We start from the raw sequence: 18,773 nt of genomic DNA, 5'->3' as shown, positions 1-18,773 counted from the left end.
AATCAATCAATTCTTACAGATTTAAATTTCTAGATAACAAAAGGTATATTATTTCAAGATCTGTATTACCTTTAATTCGTAATAGTCGAATAAACTATTTTTAAAAATTAATTTATTGTATATAATATAATGTAAAGCATTTTCCAATATTTTTAATCGTGGCTTTGTGTATAAAGCATCGCTGAGCGGAGATGGCCCAGTGGTTAGAAAACGTGAATCGTAGATTCCGAGTTCAAACCCACGCAAGAATCATTTTATTGTAATGTTTTTGTTGTTATAATTCATATCTTATAAATGGGTGAAATTTTGTTACATGAGAATCTATCAATCAGCATTGAAGCAGTTAACAACATGATGAAATAAACTCCAAGACCACTCTTAACTCCTTTAAAAGGCCTTAACCCGTGTGACACTTATATACCTTACTTTTTTGCTAAATTCGCCACTGCAAGAGATTCGAAAGTTTGTGTGCAAACACAAAAGCACTCTCCCGTTTTTACCTCATAATCGACAATTCTACATTACTGGGAAGAGATCATGCGCAAGACCAACAGCTTTGCACAGCAGATATGAAGTGGAACACTACCAACTTCATGACTTTTGGCTGTTACTGAGAAAATTTTGAGAGAAAAATTAATCCCTGGGATCTGGACATAGTACTTCATGATTAGGATATCCAATAATCCAAAGTGGAAATTAATGATTTATGAGGCGAGAAAACTGAGTGACAGATCACAGAACTCCAAAGATTTGTCACATTTGTTGGCTGTTGTCACAATTGCGAATAGTAGCTTGAATCTAAGAATATTAAAACAAATCAATAAGTTCTTTTATAATATATATGACTGACATCCATTTTACAGGTAATACAATTCCTAAATTGAAATCACACGCAGAATATTAATTAAGGTTTTGCTTAGAAATACAGTTTAATTATGAAATGCTAAGCAATTTACTGTATACAATTAAATATTTATGTATTTTATATGAATATTGTAGCAATATTCATTAATTATTTTCTCACGATAAAATCATTTTTACTATATGGTAAGATCTTCCCTGCACAATGTTTTACCTGTGACAAAATCAATAACAAGAAAAATCCTATAAAGCTTGAGCTAGGATATTGTTGGCCTTCTTGGGTTTTTCTGTTTAGAGCTTAAAAATAATTCTTAGAGCTTAAAAACAATCAGAATTGTTCAATGTGTGCAATATAATAAAAAATATATTTGGAAATAAAATATTACGTGTTATTTGCAGAAACAGAACCAAAGTCAATAAACTCGATATCTATTTTCCGAAACAGTCGACCTATATATCCTATATAGTTTATTTCGAGGTTTCTTTTATTTCAACAGTGTCCTGGATTAATATTCTACTTTACTTGTGTTGTCCTAAATTAAGACTACTGGGTGAGTTCTTAAGATTTTAGAAACAATAGTTTTCTTTTTCTGTCTTTTTTTTTAAAATACCTAGGTATTCATTTTTATTTATTTTAAACATTTAATATTAATTTTCCATAAATTAGTTTATTAAATTAATATTACATTGAAAATTTCAAAGAAAATTATGAATAAAATCATTTTCAAACCTCAAGGAAGATAATTTTAAAATTTATTTTTATAGACCATAGTTATAAGACAACTGTAGTGAAAAAATCAAACATTCCTGTTGACATAAAAATGCAAAATATAGCGAAGTTGATAACGGAGCAACTTCGCAACCCAAACGAACTTGATATTAGCTTAAGAATGGAGTTTGGACCATTTGAGACAGTCCATAAATGGAAACGAATGTCTGAATGTTATGAATTTGTTGGGGCAAGGTAGGTGTCTTTTTATTGCTTTTTTTTAAATAAATAGACGTACAAACTAATCTCTTTAAACCATGAACGCTAAATTTGGCTTTAGTTTTGGTACTAGCCCCAAATTCCCGGCGATGCTGTAAAAATAATAATAACATTCATTAATTGTGGAGAGGATTTATATGAAACTGTTGTTTTAAAAAATGGATTAATTAAAAATAAATGAATTTATATAAAGTGTTTTATAGAAACAATTTTATAAAAAAATTGGTCAAGGGAGACATGACCAATTTTTAATACTAGTCTGTGTGCTTATGTTATTCCTCAGGATTCAAGTTTTCTTCATACCAAATTTCATCAAATTCGGTTCAGTGGTTTATCCTTGAAAGCATAACAGCTGGACAAAATTATTTACACATTAATAGTATTACATTTATAGAAACATCTGTCATGTCATGCTTACACATTAGCACTTCAGCTTCTAAATTATAACTCCCCAAGGTGCATTAAAAGAATCATCCTTGATCAAACCGTATAAGTGCAGACAAATGAATAACAGGGAACTGGTCCTCTTGAGGATCAGCACCACAAGACAATTTCTCTCAACAAATCATAGTCCTAGGACCGATAGCAGATTCTACCAATAAAAAATAAAATATATATATATATATATATATATATATATATATATATATATTATAGAATTAGTTTATTCTGTATAAGGGTGTTGCACTGTAAATGCATGTAATTTTAATGTATGTATAACTTTTTGTGGGTACAACTGTGATGTAAAATTATAATAATTATATATTTTCTTATATCATAGCTTTTTAAATTATGCTTTACTTTGATTTCTATGTATTCTTAGTATAGATATACATATTGGCAAATATATGATTAATGTACTAAGCTTAACAATAAAAATTACAGGCGAAGTAAACACACTGCAGTTGCTTACAAAGATGCAATATATGTATTTGGTGGTGACAATGGCAAATCTATGCTCAATGATCTTATAAGATTTGATATAAGAGAAAAATCTTGGACAAAGACTGGATGTATGGGTACTCCCCCTGCCCCAAGGTATCATCATTCTGCTGTGGTGAGTTTTGCCGGCTGCCTTTTACTTTATTTATGTGGTAAAAAATATATTATACGTATTATGAAATATAATATATGAATTAATGAGAATTAACCGATGATTGTGGGTTCAAACTCGGGCAAGCACCACTGAATTTTCATGTGCTTAATTTGTGATTATAATTCATCTTGTGCTCTACGGTGAAGGAAAATATCGTGAGGAAACCTGCATGTGTCTAATTTTACTGAAATTCTGCCACATGTGTATTCCACCAACCCGCACTGGAGCAGCATGGCGGAATAAGCTCCAAACGTTCTCCTCAAAAAGGGCAAGGAAGCCTTCAGCCCAGCTGTGGGACTTACACAGGCTGTTATGGTTACTCTATTATATATATTTTTTCTACAAAATATGTATTTTTATGTTGGTAACTGCACACATAATTGCCTAAATAATTTGAAAAATATATGTTTAATGTTAACACTATTTGATGATATTGGAGACACTATTAGAAGTCAATCTTACCCAATGATTCTGAGTTAAAAACCAGGCAAGCATCACTGAATTTTCACATACTTAATTTGTGTTTATAATTCATCTTGAGGTTAGCGGTGTAAATTGACTTGAATTGAATTTTGTTGGTATTTATGTATAGAATAAGATTCCTTAGTTTTTTTTTTTTTGTTTTTATTTAATTTTAAAACTTATAGGTACACAGATCATCAATGTTTGTTTTTGGCGGATACACTGGCAACATATTGGCGAACTCAAATCTGACTAATAAAAATGATCTATTTGAATACAAGTTCCAAAGTGCTCAGTGGGTACAGTGGAAATTTACTGGCCAGTAAGTAAGACAATTTTATGTATATAATTAAAATGAAGAAATTAAAAAAAAAACACAAAAATTTTCAGAGAACCAGTACCTCGATCAGCTCATGGTGCTGCTGTTTATGATGATAAGCTGTGGATATTTGCTGGCTATGATGGAAACGCCCGACTGAATGACATGTGGACAATTAACTTAGTTGTGAGTAAAGTATTCTCTGTACTTCTACGTTAGAAGCTGTGCGGCAGCCATATATGATATGATAGCTAAATCTCATCTTCCTTTCTTTTTATAATAAAGATAAAAACAAAACTTTAGCTTATAATAATTCCTTGGGCAATAAAAATAAATGATAACTAGTCTTTTGCTTTCGGTTTTGAATCATAGAAGATTAATTTTTAATATTTATTTTTAATTTTACGTTTAGATGTTATAAAAATTCCGACCTTCAGAGTCCAAATTTTCACGAATTCAGATAAATGGAATGTTTTGATTTTCAATTATTTTGAATTAATGTCCGTTTTTATTTATTCCTCATACCTCGTAGACGTTTCATATGATAATTCTTGTGAAACCGGTCACTGGTGATAGATTTTTGTCAATCAATCAAATCAATCAATCAACAGCCAATCGTTGTCCACTGCTGAACATAGGCCTCTCCCAAGGTGCGCCAAAGCTCCCTGTCCTCCGCCTTCCGCATCCAGTTGGTGCCCGCCACCTTCTTAAGGTCGTCGGTCCACCTGGCTGGAGGGCGCCCTACGCTGCGCTTGCCGATTCGCGGTCTCCACTCTAGGACTCGTCTGCTCCAACGGCCATCGGTCCTACGACATACGTGACCAGCCCACTGCCACTTCAGCCTGCTAATTTTGCAAGCTATGTCGGTGACTCCGGTTCTTTTCCGGATAATCTCATTTCTGATCTTATCCTTCAAAGATACTCCGAGCATAGCTCGCTCCATAGCACGCTGAGCGACTTTGAATTTGTGGACTAGTCCCGCAGTTAGTGTCCACGTTTCGGCACCGTATGTCATGGCAGGTAAGACGCATTGGTTGAAGACTTTCGTCTTCAAACATTGCGGTATAGACGACTTGAGGACTTGACGAAGGTTGCCAAATGCTGCCCATCCCAAGCGAATTCTTCGATCGGCTTCCTTCTCGAAGTTGTTCCTACCGACTTGTATTATCTGTCCTAGGTAGGTATATTCACTAACAACTTCGAGAGGTTTCCCCTCGATGTATATCGGTCCCGGCACGACATGCCTATTGAACATGACCTTGGTCTTGTCCAAGTTCATACCGAGACCGACACGCCGGGAAGACTCGCCTAGGCTACGCAGCATTTCGGTGAGTTGTTCCAGCGACTCTGCTATGATGACGATATCGTCGGCAAATCGAAGGTGTGAGATGTACTCGCCGTTTACATTGACTCCATACCTAGTCCAATCCAGCGTTTTGAAAACGTCTTCCAACGCGTTGGTGAACAGTTTCGGGGATATTACATCCCCCTGTCTCACCCCTCTGCGCAGTTGGATCGCCTTCGTCTTACAGTCCTGGATGTGGACAGTCATTGTAGCGGCGTTGTACAGACATCTCAGTACCTCGATATATCTCCAATCGATATGACATCTCTGCAATGAGTCGAGCACTGCCCAGGTTTCGATGGAGTCGAAGGCTTTCTCGTAGTCCACAAATGCCATACACAGCGGCTGATTGTACTCTTCGGTCTTCTGCACAATCTGCCGAACAGTATGGATGTGGTCCACGGTGCTGTAGCCTGATCGAAAGCCGGCTTGCTCTGGGGGCTGGAACTCGTCAAGTCGTCTGGCGAGACGGTTCGTGACGACTCTTGAGAACAGCTTATACACGTGACTCAGGAGGGAGATTGGTCTGTAGTTTTTCAAGAGGGTTTTATCACCTTTCTTGAAAAACAGTACCACCTCACTCCCGCTCCACGTTTCCGGGGTCTTGCCATGTTGGATGACGGAATTAAAGAGGCTTGCTAGCTCTTTCAGGACCGGAGTCCCGCCTGCCTTAAGCAACTCTGTTGTGATTCCGTCATCTCCCGGAGCTTTGTTGTTTTTAAGCTGTTCTAGAGCCGCCCTAATCTCTCCTTGGTCAACGACCGGGAGCTCCTCGGAGTAATGGCGCATAAGAGGGGCGCGCTGGTCATCAATACTGATTCCCACGGGTTTATCCGATCTTGAAGAGAACAACTGCCCATAAAACCTCTCTACTTCTCCGACAATCTCAGGCCTAGAGGTAACGACCCCACCATTTTCAGTTTTAAGTTTTGTCAGACGCGGCCTCCCAAACTTGCGAGCGAACACTTTCGATCCCCGATTTTGCTCAATCGCAGCCTTGATGGCACGGGTATTGGAGCGTCGGAGATCGCGTCGCGTCAGCGTTTTTATTGTTCGGTTTAAGGCCTTATCTGACAAAAACGATGGTAGTTCTCGTCGTTTTCTCATGAACTCGAGTGTCTCAGCAGAGAGTTTTGGTGCGTTGTCTCTTCTCTGTGGCGGAAAACACTTGCGGGATGTGTTTTGCAGTATTTTGACCAGCGTGTCGGTTCTCTCATCAATGCTGCTTATGGTTTCCAACGCGGTGAATTGATTTTGAAGTTCCATTTGGAACTTTTAGGAGCCTTGAGCAGCTTGGAGCATGGTAGGTCGGAGAGTAGACCTCATCATTCTCGATCTTTCGGCTTTTAAGTTGATATTTAGAGTGCCTCGAACCAAGCGGTGATCACTTCCGGTATTAAACCTGTTGATCACTGAAACATCTCTAAATATGTGCCTTTTATTCGAAATGATAAAGTCTATCTCGTTCCTTGTCACGTTATCGGGGCTTCGCCAGGTCCACCTCCTCTGAGGCTTCTTTTGAAAGAAAGAATTCATCAAAAAAAGCCCCTGCGCTTCGAGAAAGTTTACCAGCATTTGCCCCCTGTGATTTCTGCAGCCCAAGCCGTAAGGTCCGACTTTCGATTCACCGCTATCTTGTACTCCCACTTTAGCATTAAAGTCTCCCATAACAACATTGTAGTGGGCCTTCGAAGTGTCGTTGAGGGCCTTTGCGATGTCCTCGTACATCGCTTCGACCACATCATCAGAGTATGTCGAAGTTGGCGCATATACCTGTACGACCTTCAGGGAGTACCTGTCGGAAAGTTTTAGGACAAGGTACGCTACCCGGTTCGACACACTACTGATTTCCACAATGCTGCTAATGAGATCCTTTTTGACTAGAAAACCGACACCACCCTGGGAGAGGTTATCACCTTCGCGGAAGTAGAGTAAGTTACCGGACTCCAGAGTTATCGTGTCCTCCCCCTGTCTTCGGACTTCAGATAACCCCAGTATATGCCAGTTTATATGACTTAACTCTACTTCTAATTCGGCGAGGTGATGGTCCAGCCTCATCGAGCGTCCATTATACGTTGCCATTTTCAGTCGCTTTATACGGTAGCCTGCCGTGAACCGGTGATTCTTAGCACCCCCTGCCCTGCCGATACCGTGACCGCTACCTTGGTCGGGCCTAGCGGGCTTGCCGGTAACTGGGGGCCTTTTTTTGGGCGCATCTGCCATTAAGGGAGGGGTTTGCCCATACTCGCCGCGCTGGGCAGGCGTGTTGGCGAGCGCAGTAGGGGGGTAAGATGTTTATGGGAGGGGGGACGTGCTGCCCATCCCCCCTTTTCCCCGTCCCTCAGTCGCCTCTTACGACACCCACGGGATGAGATTGGGGGAGTACTATTCTAAGCCGGTACTCCACGGCATGTCAATCAATAAACAAGTGTAATGCTTCTATATTGAATAAAGATTATCATTTATATTTTAATGAATATTTAACATTTTCGTCAATACTATGAGTTGTCGGAGTTCAGAGCGCTTGTCTCGTGCAGGGCGAGAACCACCAATGGGAGTGCGTGGAGCAGAAGGGCGACTGTCCCCCGACGTGCTGCAACTTCCCGGTGGCCGTCGCGCGGGGGAAGATGTTCGTCTTCAGCGGCCAGAGTGGAGCCAAGATCACCAACGCTCTCTTCCAGTTCGACTTCGAGACGCACACGTGAGAATTGACAAAAAACAAACAAAATCGATACTATTCAAAGAACGTATACACGCAAGCGACAGGTAGTTTTAAAACTAATTTAAAAGTAACTTATGTTTGAAATTAAGATTTTTTTAAGAAACAACCGTTGTAGTAATAACAGAAGTAAATGACTGCCTCGTCGGTCTAGTTTACTTCGAAAATTCTCAATAGCTGACCAGAGTCTGGAAGTTAGAAGTGTATACACTTCCGTGCCTCGGAAAGCACTTAAAGCCGTTGGTACTGCGCCTGAACTCTTTCCGGTCCGGTCGGATTACCGCCCCATCGGGTTACGAGAGCTAGGGAATGGAGAGTGCACCTGTGTTTGCGCACACACTTGTGCACTATAATATATCCTGCGCAGTTGGCTAATCTGTCTAAAGAAAAACAAATTACAAATAAAGAAACGACAACGTAGCCGCCCCCCCACAGCTGGAGCCGCGTGTACACGGAGCACCTGCTGCGCAGCGCGGGCCCGGCGCCGGTGCGGCGCTACGGACACATCATGCTGCACCACGACCGCCACCTGTACGTGGTGGGGGGCGCCGCCGACAGCACGCTGCCCTCCGACCTGCACTGCTACGACCTGGACACGCTCGAGTGGTACCGTACCCGTCTCTCTATAACTGTACGAAATCATAAAACTCACACTTAATGATTGCGAATAAAAAAAAATTAAGAAAAAAATATTTATTTTAGTTCACGAGCACAAGTAAAAACTATAATAATAAAATAACTGAGGTGTCGTCTACGGCAAAAAAAATAAATAATCGTTTTTATACATTTCTAACCTTCTCCTCAAAAAGAGAGAAGACCTTAACTCGGCGGTGAGACGCTTACTAACCGTTTTTATTTTATTTATATTATACAAAAATTAAATTGTTTGCATTTATTCGAGTTACAAAGTATGTACACTGACGCAAGGGGTCACCTTGGCGATGTAAGAAATATTAACCGTTCCGTACATCGCCGATGCGCTACGAATATGAGATCTATGATTATTTATTTATTTACAAAATATAAGTAAACATTACAGGTTTAACCTAAAGCATTTACTTATTTAATTAATACACTTATTCCTTAATTATTACAGTTTGTATGTATTCCGCTGCCGTTTTGCGAAATACAGCAGTTGATGAATTAAATAAGTCGAGGCTTGGATTCCAGGCCAGGACACCATTGAGCAAAGTCAACGCGCGTATCAAAGGTGACTCGCTCACCAGTACCAATCGACAGCCAGGCACCGCAAATATATTAACTCTAACACTGAGGGATTGAAAATGGCACCCCTGAGTAGCAGGAAAAAATAGCTTAGCAAGGCCATATGTCGTCGCACTTCGAGGGAATCGTATCCTGTCATTCCTTGTATAAATAAACTAGGATAACAATAAGGATACCCTACGAAGAATCCATATTGCTTGTGGTAAAGCCACCTCAAGAATTTCTTTTGGAGTTTCTCCACCATGAGTTTGTATTTCACCTCATGTGGACTCCAAATAACTGAGTTACTTTCTAACGTGCTTCTGACGAAACAGTTGTACAAAATTTTGATCGCAGCAAAACTTTCAAGGTTTTTTTACTGCCTCAAAACAAAACCTAGGGATTTGTATGCCATTTTTGTAATATTGCAAACATGGTCGGTAAAGCTCAGGTTATCACTCATCAAGACTCCTAAGTCTTTGATAGTAGATTGCCGCCCTAGAACAACCCATGATGTTATGTCCTTGCGTCTGTAGTTACACTGGCTCACTCAGCCTTCAAACCGGAGAACAACGGTACTAAGTACTGCTGTTTAGCGGTAGAATATCTGATGAGTGGGCGGGACCAAACCCTACACCAAGTATATCTTAATATATAAACTTGTTTAACTCATCACCTGCTGTATTTCGCAAAACGGCAGCGGAATACATACAAACTGTAATAATTAAATGAATAAGTGTATTAATTAAATAAGTAAATGCTTTAGGTTCAACCTGTAACGTTTACTTATATTTTGTAAATAAATATATAATATGATCGCATGCTGTGTGGCGCGAGAGTAAACCAGCAATGCCTTGCGGCGGCAGGTCGGTGGTGCACCCGGCGCCCGAGTCGCAGGTCCCGCCGGGGCGGCTGTTCCACGCGGGCGCCGTGGTGGGCGACGCCATGTACATCTTCGGCGGGACCGTCGACAACAACGTGCGCAGCGGGGAGCTCTACCGCTTCCAGGTGCCTTGTACACGAGCGAGCGAACGAACACGAATGCATACAGCCAGATATATTTCTAAATCGAAACTCAAAACGTTTAAATTTCACAAATCTTAGAATTCCATTCTCAAAAAACATTATCACGTGGAAGCTTTAACGTTGCTTGTTTGTTTTTTTTTTCGTTCTGCCTTATTTTTAAATTAATAATATAAGAGGATCAGAAATTATTTATTTATTTCTAAGATAATTTATTGTTTATATATAGTACTTTATATACTTAAACTGCCGCGTTGGTTATATGGCAGCAAATCGTTTGTCAAGACCATGATATTTTTTTTTAAATCAATCAATTTAGAAATATTTTTTATTCAAATAGACTTTTACAAGTACTTATGAATCGTCACGCGTTACCGAAGTGGATTTAAGGAATGTGGAAGGTTGTGGGTTCGATTCCCACCCAGTACAGACATTTGTGTGCATAAACATGTCTGTTTGTCCTGAGTCTGGGTGTAATTATCTATGTAAGTATGTATTTACAAAAGAAAAGTAGTATATGTAGTATATCAGTTGTCTGGTTTCCATAGCACAAGCTTTGTACAAGCTTAATTTGGGATCAGATGGCCTTGTGTGTAAAATGTCCCGGGATATTATTATTATTGTATCCGGCCCTGAAATAATTGTTTATACGTGCCAACTTTATTGGTGATCAATGAAACAGTGTCGAAGACTGAATACGATGAAATATCTTTTTTATAGCTTTCAAACTACCCTCGATGTACGCTTCACGACGACTTCGGGCGAATCCTGAAATCCGAGCAGTTCTGCGACGTGACCCTTCTGGTGGGTGCCGACAAAACGGAAGTGTTCGCTCATCAGGCAATGCTAGCTGCGAGATCGCAGTACCTTAGAGCTAAAATTAAGTAAGAATTATTTCAAGAAACTAATTTACATTTAATATAATTTGTAAGGTTGTGTTGGCTTGCTATCCCATCACATCTTGAGATGGCCTAGATGGCTCAGTGACAAGAACGCGTGAATCTTAACCGATGATCGTGGGTTCAAACCTGGGCAAACACCACTGAAGTTTTTCATGTGCTTAATTTGTGATTATAATTCATCTCGTGCTTTTCGGTGAAGGAAAACATCGTGAGGATTCCTGCATGTATTTAATTTCACTGAAATTCTGCCACATGTGTATTCCATCAACCCGCATTGGAGCAGCGTGGTGGAATAAGCTCCAAACCTTCTCCTAAAAAAAGGGAGAGGAGGCCTTAGCCCAGCAGTGGGACATTTACAGGCTGTTACCATATGTCCTGAGATGGCAAGTCTCCCTTGAGAGTGGCCGCCGTAACCGAAATCAGTCAGGAGGACATCATATGAAACTTGACGAGGGAGGGGACACGCATATTTTAATTTTAGTTTAAGAATGACACAGTTGCTTTATATTTTTATGAAATAAGTAGGCGGACTGGCAAATGGGTCACCCGATGGGTAGTGGTCACTACTGCCCGTAGACATCGGCGATGTAAGAAAGGTCAACCAATCGCCAATGCGTCACCGATTTTGTAAACTAAGATGTCATGTCCCTTGTGCTTGTCGTTACACTGGCTCACTCACCTTTCAAACGGGAACACAACAATATTAAACATTACTATTACATTACATTACCTACCCAGACGGGCTTGCACAAAACCCCACCACCAGTAAATTTAAAAATATTAATCTGCAGGGAAGCGAAATTAGCTCTCGCTAAACGTATAGCGGCTGGCGAGGAAAAGGCAAAGGAGTGCACGTACAAGTCCCGCCCCCAGCTCACCGTCATGCTGCAGGAGGCGACACCCGAGGCGTTCAACATGGTCCTCAACTACATCTACACGGACAGAATCGATCCAACCGAAATAGGTAAAGCGATTTATCGTATACTAGCTGCCGAACGCGGTCCTCGACACCTCAACGGAGGTCCGCACTCGCGGCTCGCCAAGGATCAATAACAACGGAATACGCTCGGCGTCAAGTAACCGTCACCCGCCGCAGACGAGGAGCCCGCGTCGCCCGCCACCATGCTGCTGGTGCTGGAGGTGCTGCGGCTGGCGCTGCGGCTCAACGTGCCGCGCCTGCGCGGGCTGTGCGCGCGCTACCTGCGCGCCAACCTGTGCTACGCCAACGTGCTGCCCGCGCTGCACGCCGCGCACCGCGCGCAGCTCGCCTGCATCAAGGAGGACTGCCTCAGGTGCGCGCCCCCTCACGATGTGCATACATATGTACTTTGATTGCGTGCTATTCGGCTTCCCCGATTCGACCCGTACGTGACCCGAGCACGTCCTCCTCGGTCCAGTCGATGGACTCACCGCTGCCATTGTACAATTGTTAGGGAACACGAGCGACACGCGTCGACCCCGAACGGATGAGTCGTTGCGGCCCGTGGACGCTTATGCGTATGATGGCGTTTAAATTGCACACGTCTTCCCCCGCCCCCCCGACTTCAACGACGTCCTAAGCCGAGATACGGCCTCACAGGAGGCCCTTAGGACGTCCGTTTATCTTGAGCCCCTTATGTGGCTCACGAAATCCGGCTTGAGCTCGACTCGCCCATCCCGCCCGGTAGCACTGTGGAGACCACTAGGGCCACCAGCAATACACAGTCCGAAACAAATAAAAGAAAGTATTCGGTTACAAAATCATTAATAAATAATATAAAAAAGAGTCGACCTTACAGTCAATAAAGACTCTTGATGATCTATTACTGAGATAAGAAACACCATATCGATAATGGATGGAAAAGTCCATAATGTGTAAGTCTTAGCAAGCAATAAACGCAACTTCATTAAAGGCTTTTGAGAGTTCTCTTAAAAGAGATACGTATTCCTGTCGAAGAAATCTGTTTTTTTTTTTTTGCAGTTCATATACTTATTTGTTTATTTTATTGCACAGGTTCGTCGTAAAAGACTACAATTTCACGGCCATCGTGATGTCACCTGAATTTGAGCAAATGGACCATGGGTTAATGGTGGAGGTCATTCGTCGCCGGCAACAACCTACGAGCAAGATGTCCTCCCACAACGAACAGGAGGACGAAATCGTCGGTGAGTTCCGATAGCGCGTCGAGAATGGACGACTCCGTTATCCATAGTATAAAATAAGTTGAACCGCACTTGGCTTTGGCAACGAATGATCTTAAATTATTTTACTCACTGTTATTGTTGATACAATATGTAAAAGGTGTTTTTACCCGCATCTGTTGTCGAGCGACCTCTAGTAGGACAATATTTCTGTGCCTCAAGAATAGAAATAGGTCTAAAATGGTCTAATATTTCAAAGACGGAGGATCTCTGTACAAACGAGTAAGCGCCTCTCGCGTGTCCGCAGGCACGACGCTGGAGCAGGACATGAGCGTGTTCGTGGGCGGCGGCGGAGCGGAGCTGGCGGACGTGAAGCTGCGCGTGGGCGGCGCCGCCCGGCCCGCGCACCGCTCCATCCTGGCCGCGCGCGCCGCCTACTTCGAGGCCATGTTCCGCTCCTTCTCGCCGCACGACAACGTCGTCAACGTGAGCGACACTTTATAAAGTGCAACACTTAGTCGCTGCAAAACAAAACAAATGGTCATGGCAATAGCTGACTGACATTCCGAGGCTATGGACATTCACACAAAAACGTTACAGTTGCAAATCAAGCAACTTTAGCGCATCCGGCTCCCCGTATTAAAGTGGAATGCAGTTGGCTGTCTATTTCAAATTTAGCTTCTATTACCCTGCCTCCCTGTGATTACGTGACGCTGTCTACCTTTCGTTGGTCTGAGAGCCGTATGAACTAACGACGAGTAATATTTACAGATTCAAATATGCGACACGGTGCCGTCAGAAGAAGCCTTCGACTCCTTGCTACGATATATTTACTATGGCGACACCAACATGCCTACCGAGGACTCATTGTACCTGTTCCAAGCACCTATATACTATGGTAAGAACCTATGGTATATATTTAAGAAGTTACTTCGCTGAGTCGGGTTTCGAAGTCTTGTACAATAAAGAGGGAAGATTTGTTTACGAATAAGAGAGCTTTATATAATAGTATACATATATTTATTTAATATTAAAGTAAAACAAACAGTTAAAATTAAATGTTAGCAACATTTTCTTCTTAACTAATAAAATCTTATTAAGAATCAATTAATAAGGTATTATAGTTAATGCTCAGTTATGCTGAAAGATACCGATGCTACTAAATTTGTTATTATAAGATAATCAATTTATCAACTAAAGGTCTGCTTGCAAGCAGGAGTGATAAATTTTTATGCAAAATAATTAGTGTCAATTCCGGTAAGCAACAAAGAAAGGGTGTTCAGTCCTCTAAATAATTTATATACCAAAGAGAAATCGTATGGCTTTGGATTTATTAAAAGCTGAGTTAGTAACTATACTGAACTTTGATGTAAATTATTTGAATTTTAAATAGTTTCTGAATACTACAAAACTATCCAAATTAGTGGACTCTGTAAAGTTCAATGTCAAATACACGAGACAACCTAAATATTAAGTGTATGTAAATTCCTTGTGAATAAAATAATGTTGTCTTTGTGTCGCCTACTAATTAAAAAGAAAAATAAACTTTATTTTTCAATCTGTTAAAATGTATATTTGATGTAGCAACCCTAGGCTTAGCAGCGTTACGGCTCTGCGTTTTTATTTATCAGCACATTTCATTGATTTTTTTATTGTTAAATGATTTTCTCATGGTGTAAACAAATGTCTTTGAGCCACGACGACGTCCAAATCTCAGATATACAAAAACAGTTCATTTGAATGGAAAAATTTGAAATCTCTTGACAAACTAAAAACAATTATCCCTCCTAATACGTCTATTGACATGAAATTGCTGGAATTCCTGGAATTTGGAATCTAGACTACAAATAATAATGATCATATACAGGTTTCACCAACAATCGTCTCCAAGTGTTCTGCAAACATAACCTGCAAAACAATGTCTCACCGGAGAATGTACTCGCCATCTTACAAGCTGCGGACCGTATGAGGGCAACTGATATAAAGGAGTACGCTCTCAAGATGATCGTCCATCATTTCGATCAGGTGAGAGGTTTCATACATATTTCTTGTGTATTATTGTAGCAAAACCGGGTAGTTTTTTCATGTGTAAATTTACCAATTATCACAATTTGAATGGTATAGAGGTCTACAGTGCCATCTAGCGGGATATTACACATATTTATATGCTAATATAATACTGCCTCGTTGGTCTAGTGGCTTGATATAACGCAGATGCGGAGGTGCTGGGTTCGATTCCCAGGTGGGGCCAATAAAAAGTTATTGGGTTTTTCTGTCAGAAAATTCTCAGTAGCAGCCCGGAGTCTGGAAGTTGGAAGTGTGTACACTCCCGTGCCTCGGAAAGCACGTAAAGCCGTTGGTCCTGCGCCTGAACTCTTTCGGGTCGTGTCGGATTGCCGTCCCATCGGATTATGAGAGTTAGGGAATAGAGAGTGCACCTGTGTTTGCGCACACACTTGTGCACTATAATATCTCCTGCGTAGTTGGCTAGATTAGCCACTCTTAAGATTGGCCGCCGTTTCCTAAAGAGGTCTGGAGGACATTATTATTATTATTATATGCTAATTTTCATGATAGTCAAACGGTGCCCAACTATCGAAGTCTATTAATCTATAACAGATATACATACATACATTTATAACATCTTAGTATACTAGCTTTCCTTTAAGATTTCGCATGGGTAATATTGTACGTTCATAATACAAATTTATTAATGTTTTCTTAAGTCTAAAATATAAATACATACAAAATAGGTATTTTTTAAAACTAAACTATATGATACCCATATGATAGTTTCATATAAATAAGGTTTGGTATTTTTTGCGTAAATCTGCATGAAACAAACTACTGACTAAACTTACCTCCTCATAATGTAAGTATAGAACACTTTTTGACTTAAATCTGTTTGCTAGAAATTTTACTTTTTTTTTAAAGTTTTTTAATAGCATATTTTGACCTAGGTGGCCCGCCAAGAAGCTATTAAGAATCTCGCACAGCCTCTTCTAGTGGACATAATATGGGCACTTGCTGATGAGCCACGAGTCGACACCCCACTCCCCCTCCAACCCCGCTCCCTGCCCGCATCCACGTCGGCCGACACACTCACAGAGGATGCAGAATATAAACGACATAGAATGGGCAACTAGTGAAAATTGTACCTAAATATTGGTATTATGTTCAACAAGAGATAACAAGGTTGTTGCACTGTAAAGTATTTAAGTGAAAACTTTAATTTAACTTTATGTATAATGAAGGGGCTTATTAACAAATAATATGCGACAACCCCGTTCTTAGACCTTGGTGACTCGTTGTCTTTAATATACTAACTAGGATATGTTAAATATGCAAGACGCTTTGTACATATCCACTCTACAACGGGTGACATTTGTTAATTAATTTATTACTTTGTTAAATGTATGGTGTTGGGATAGGATTGTCAATTTGGGACTGAGTCGCATGTATTATATTACCAAAGTAAATGCATATGTATAAAGACTTATTTTAGCTCCAAGCAGTATTATTGTTTTTTAGAATAACAAATGGTACTTCGTGTTTAAATCATTAGAAATGCTGAGACAGTAGGGTTAGCTTAAGTTACCCCAATATCAGTTTATAGGTCTCAAGAACTTGTATCATCATTGTATACAATATGATATATTAGAAATAAAAAAAATTGAAGAAAAGGGTGTATTCATGAGAAAAACGATGTATGATAGCATTGTACAGCATTTTATAATCTAAACCTTTAAATCCAGATTCAGCTTAACAGAATGTGTACAACGGGACAAGGAGGACAAAACACTAAAACTATACTTTATACTCGTCTTATCTTTGTAATCTACAGAATATTTAGTAAGAGATACATCTGTATAGTAAAAATGCTTTTTATTGAATGATTATTTACACAATGTCATACGATGCTGTCTTCTTCTTTCGAATGTTAAATCAATAAAAACAAAAGTGGAAAAATCAGAGTTTCAACTAATCAGCAGCTAATAAGGAAGGTTGATAGCCATTTAAGTGATTGCAACTGTAGAATGCACAAAACAGTAGTTTGCTGTTGTTGTTCAGTAGACTAATTCAAATAAATGCATTTAAAAAAATTCTAAATAATCCCTTAATTAACTTTAACATACAAATTACAATTTAAAAAAAAGTGTGGATGCAAATATTGCAATTGATTTTTTGCAAAAAAAAAAGCAAGTTTAATAAGCAAAATCTTTGAAATGCAATAGATTCAAAGTTATCATAATTTGAATATGTAAAACATATAAAAATATAAATTATAGACTTATATAATACTGTCAAAGTGGTTTAATAAATTTTATTTGGGTGACTTGGACCACAAGTAGAATTATGATCAAAACGGTCTATATAATTTACTATTAAGAAATTTTGCCTATTATTCTACAGAATATCTCTAGTTCTAGTCTATATTAAACTTATATGAAATAAATGATACTCTTTGTAAATTAATATAATTTAATCATGTTAACAATATAACTAAGAAATTAATTCATTGGTGTTTCCTTTTTTTACACATTACTCGTACTTGTGCTTGATGTCTTTCCAGAGTTTCTGAAAGAATAAAAAACAATTAAAGCCTTTATTTTAATATCTATTTTTCTTATAATATACATACTTAATTTCTTACTAAAATGTTATTACTATCTGGCTTGAATTTTAAGTAAGAAAATTATAAATCAATTTAATCGCATATATGAATTTTATTTTCCTTTTACAAATAATATACATAATTTTTAATTAAAAAAAAATGAAGAGGTTATAAAAATAAATCTAAAGTAAAACTGTCTTAGAATCTCTTCTGTTAAAATGGTTATTGGTAATTATATTATTCAATTATTTTGATCATCTAGGTTGAGTGAATTTCTAATAAAATTTAACTGAAGCAGAAATTACATAACAAATACTTACTCCCTTATTTACACTTTCGAAAATCGAAACTGATATTACTTCGAAGGTTCTTTCGAAGAAAAATGTTCCGCCTGCTACGGCAACAGCAAAAGTTGATGTTCTTTTGAACACATTTCGATTCAGCGTTGACCACAGCGACATTTTGTCGGGTATTGAATTTTCGGAGCTTAGCACTAATCGACCGAACTCAACTTTTCACGTCAATAATGACATTTTCATTACATTTGACAAGTAACAAAATGACATTTGACCATAAGTGCTAGATAATCTATAAGGCTAATAGACATTACGAGACAGATTGAAAAATTCAAATAAAACAATAATTGAGAAAATGATTCGATGGTGAAATTAACAGGTACATACGCTCTCTCAGGATAGGAATCCTAAAGAAGGGAATTGAAGACTGGTATAACATCAGATCAGAGAGAGATTAATAAGGCTATAAAGCAGGCAATCCGTAATGACTTAAATAACACAGAACTATTGCAAAAACCATCCAAGACAATAGGGGCCCGAAAGCTTATAGAAAAAAACTTAGCTTGGGCATGAGGGAAATAAACAAGCTGAAGGATCATGCCGGCAATATTGTGTCTGATCGTGACCAAATTATAAAGATCCTCGAAGAGTTTTACAGGGACCTGTATACCTCAAAAATACCGCAATCGATACAAGATGCGACGGCAGAGCAGCGCCAGTAGAGCGAATCGAAAAAGGCGAATTACCTCATATAACACCAGATGAAGTAGAGCATGCGCTAAGCAAAATGAAAAAAGGTAAAGCCTCTGGTGAGGACGGGGTA

General features: G+C 39.3%; 2 protein-coding genes across 4 annotated transcripts; one reads left to right on the top strand and one right to left on the bottom strand.

Moving 5' to 3' along the window:
* The first annotated feature begins 792 nt into the window (after window positions 1-792).
* Window positions 793-16,957, top strand: LOC126775427 (leucine-zipper-like transcriptional regulator 1 homolog). Of its 3 annotated transcripts, none has more exons than XM_050497366.1 (17): window positions 793-863; window positions 1,261-1,412; window positions 1,627-1,825; window positions 2,735-2,906; window positions 3,593-3,729; window positions 3,798-3,912; window positions 7,609-7,772; window positions 8,226-8,396; window positions 9,860-10,001; window positions 10,737-10,900; window positions 11,710-11,882; window positions 12,015-12,210; window positions 12,912-13,063; window positions 13,347-13,525; window positions 13,811-13,937; window positions 14,907-15,064; window positions 16,000-16,957. In XM_050497366.1, the coding sequence occupies exons 3-17, from the start codon at window positions 1,683-1,685 to the stop codon at window positions 16,183-16,185; spliced, it is 2,379 nt and encodes a 792-aa protein (XP_050353323.1). In that variant the 5' UTR covers window positions 793-863; window positions 1,261-1,412; window positions 1,627-1,682; the 3' UTR covers window positions 16,186-16,957. The 3 variants fall into 3 exon arrangements, 2 of the variants coding, with proteins under 2 accessions (XP_050353323.1, XP_050353322.1); XR_007669878.1 differs by lacking the exon at window positions 793-863 and having other exon boundaries at window positions 1,085-1,412; window positions 16,000-16,759; window positions 16,795-16,957; XM_050497365.1 differs by lacking the exon at window positions 793-863 and having other exon boundaries at window positions 1,085-1,412.
* Window positions 16,958-17,503: 546 nt separating this feature from the next.
* LOC126775500 (cytochrome b-c1 complex subunit 9) lies at window positions 17,504-18,199 on the bottom strand. Its single transcript, XM_050497479.1, has 2 exons — window positions 17,975-18,199; window positions 17,504-17,617 (listed from the first exon to the last, which is right to left on the bottom strand). Exons 1-2 carry the CDS (start codon window positions 18,113-18,115, stop codon window positions 17,582-17,584), a joined length of 177 nt encoding a protein of 58 aa, XP_050353436.1. The 5' UTR covers window positions 18,116-18,199; the 3' UTR covers window positions 17,504-17,581.
* Window positions 18,200-18,773: the final 574 nt, after the last annotated feature.

Source organism: Nymphalis io, chromosome 18 (genome assembly GCF_905147045.1).
Source record: "Nymphalis io chromosome 18, ilAglIoxx1.1, whole genome shotgun sequence".
Taxonomy (NCBI): Eukaryota; Metazoa; Arthropoda; class Insecta; order Lepidoptera; family Nymphalidae; genus Nymphalis; species Nymphalis io.
Note: the sequence above shows the minus strand (reverse complement) of the source record. Positions and strands in the feature narration are given on the sequence as shown.

What these genes read in the sequence shown, in the direction of transcription:
- LOC126775427 (XM_050497366.1), top strand. Translation starts at nt 1,683, where the DNA reads ATGCAAAATATAGCGAAGTTGATAACGGAGCAACTTCGCAACCCAAAC. An exon ending in CAGTGGAAATTTACTGGCCA is followed by an intron (nt 3,730 to 3,797) that starts GTAAGTAAGACA and finishes AAAAATTTTCAG; the next exon opens with AGAACCAGTACCTCGATCAG. An exon ending in GACCTGGACACGCTCGAGTG is followed by an intron (nt 8,397 to 9,859) that starts GTACCGTACCCG and finishes TTGCGGCGGCAG; the next exon opens with GTCGGTGGTGCACCCGGCGC.
- LOC126775500 (XM_050497479.1), bottom strand. Translation starts at nt 18,115, where the DNA reads ATGTCGCTGTGGTCAACGCTGAATCGAAATGTGTTCAAAAGAACATCA. An exon ending in TCGAAAGTGTAAATAAGGGA is followed by an intron (nt 17,618 to 17,974) that starts GTAAGTATTTGT and finishes TTATTCTTTCAG; the next exon opens with AAACTCTGGAAAGACATCAA.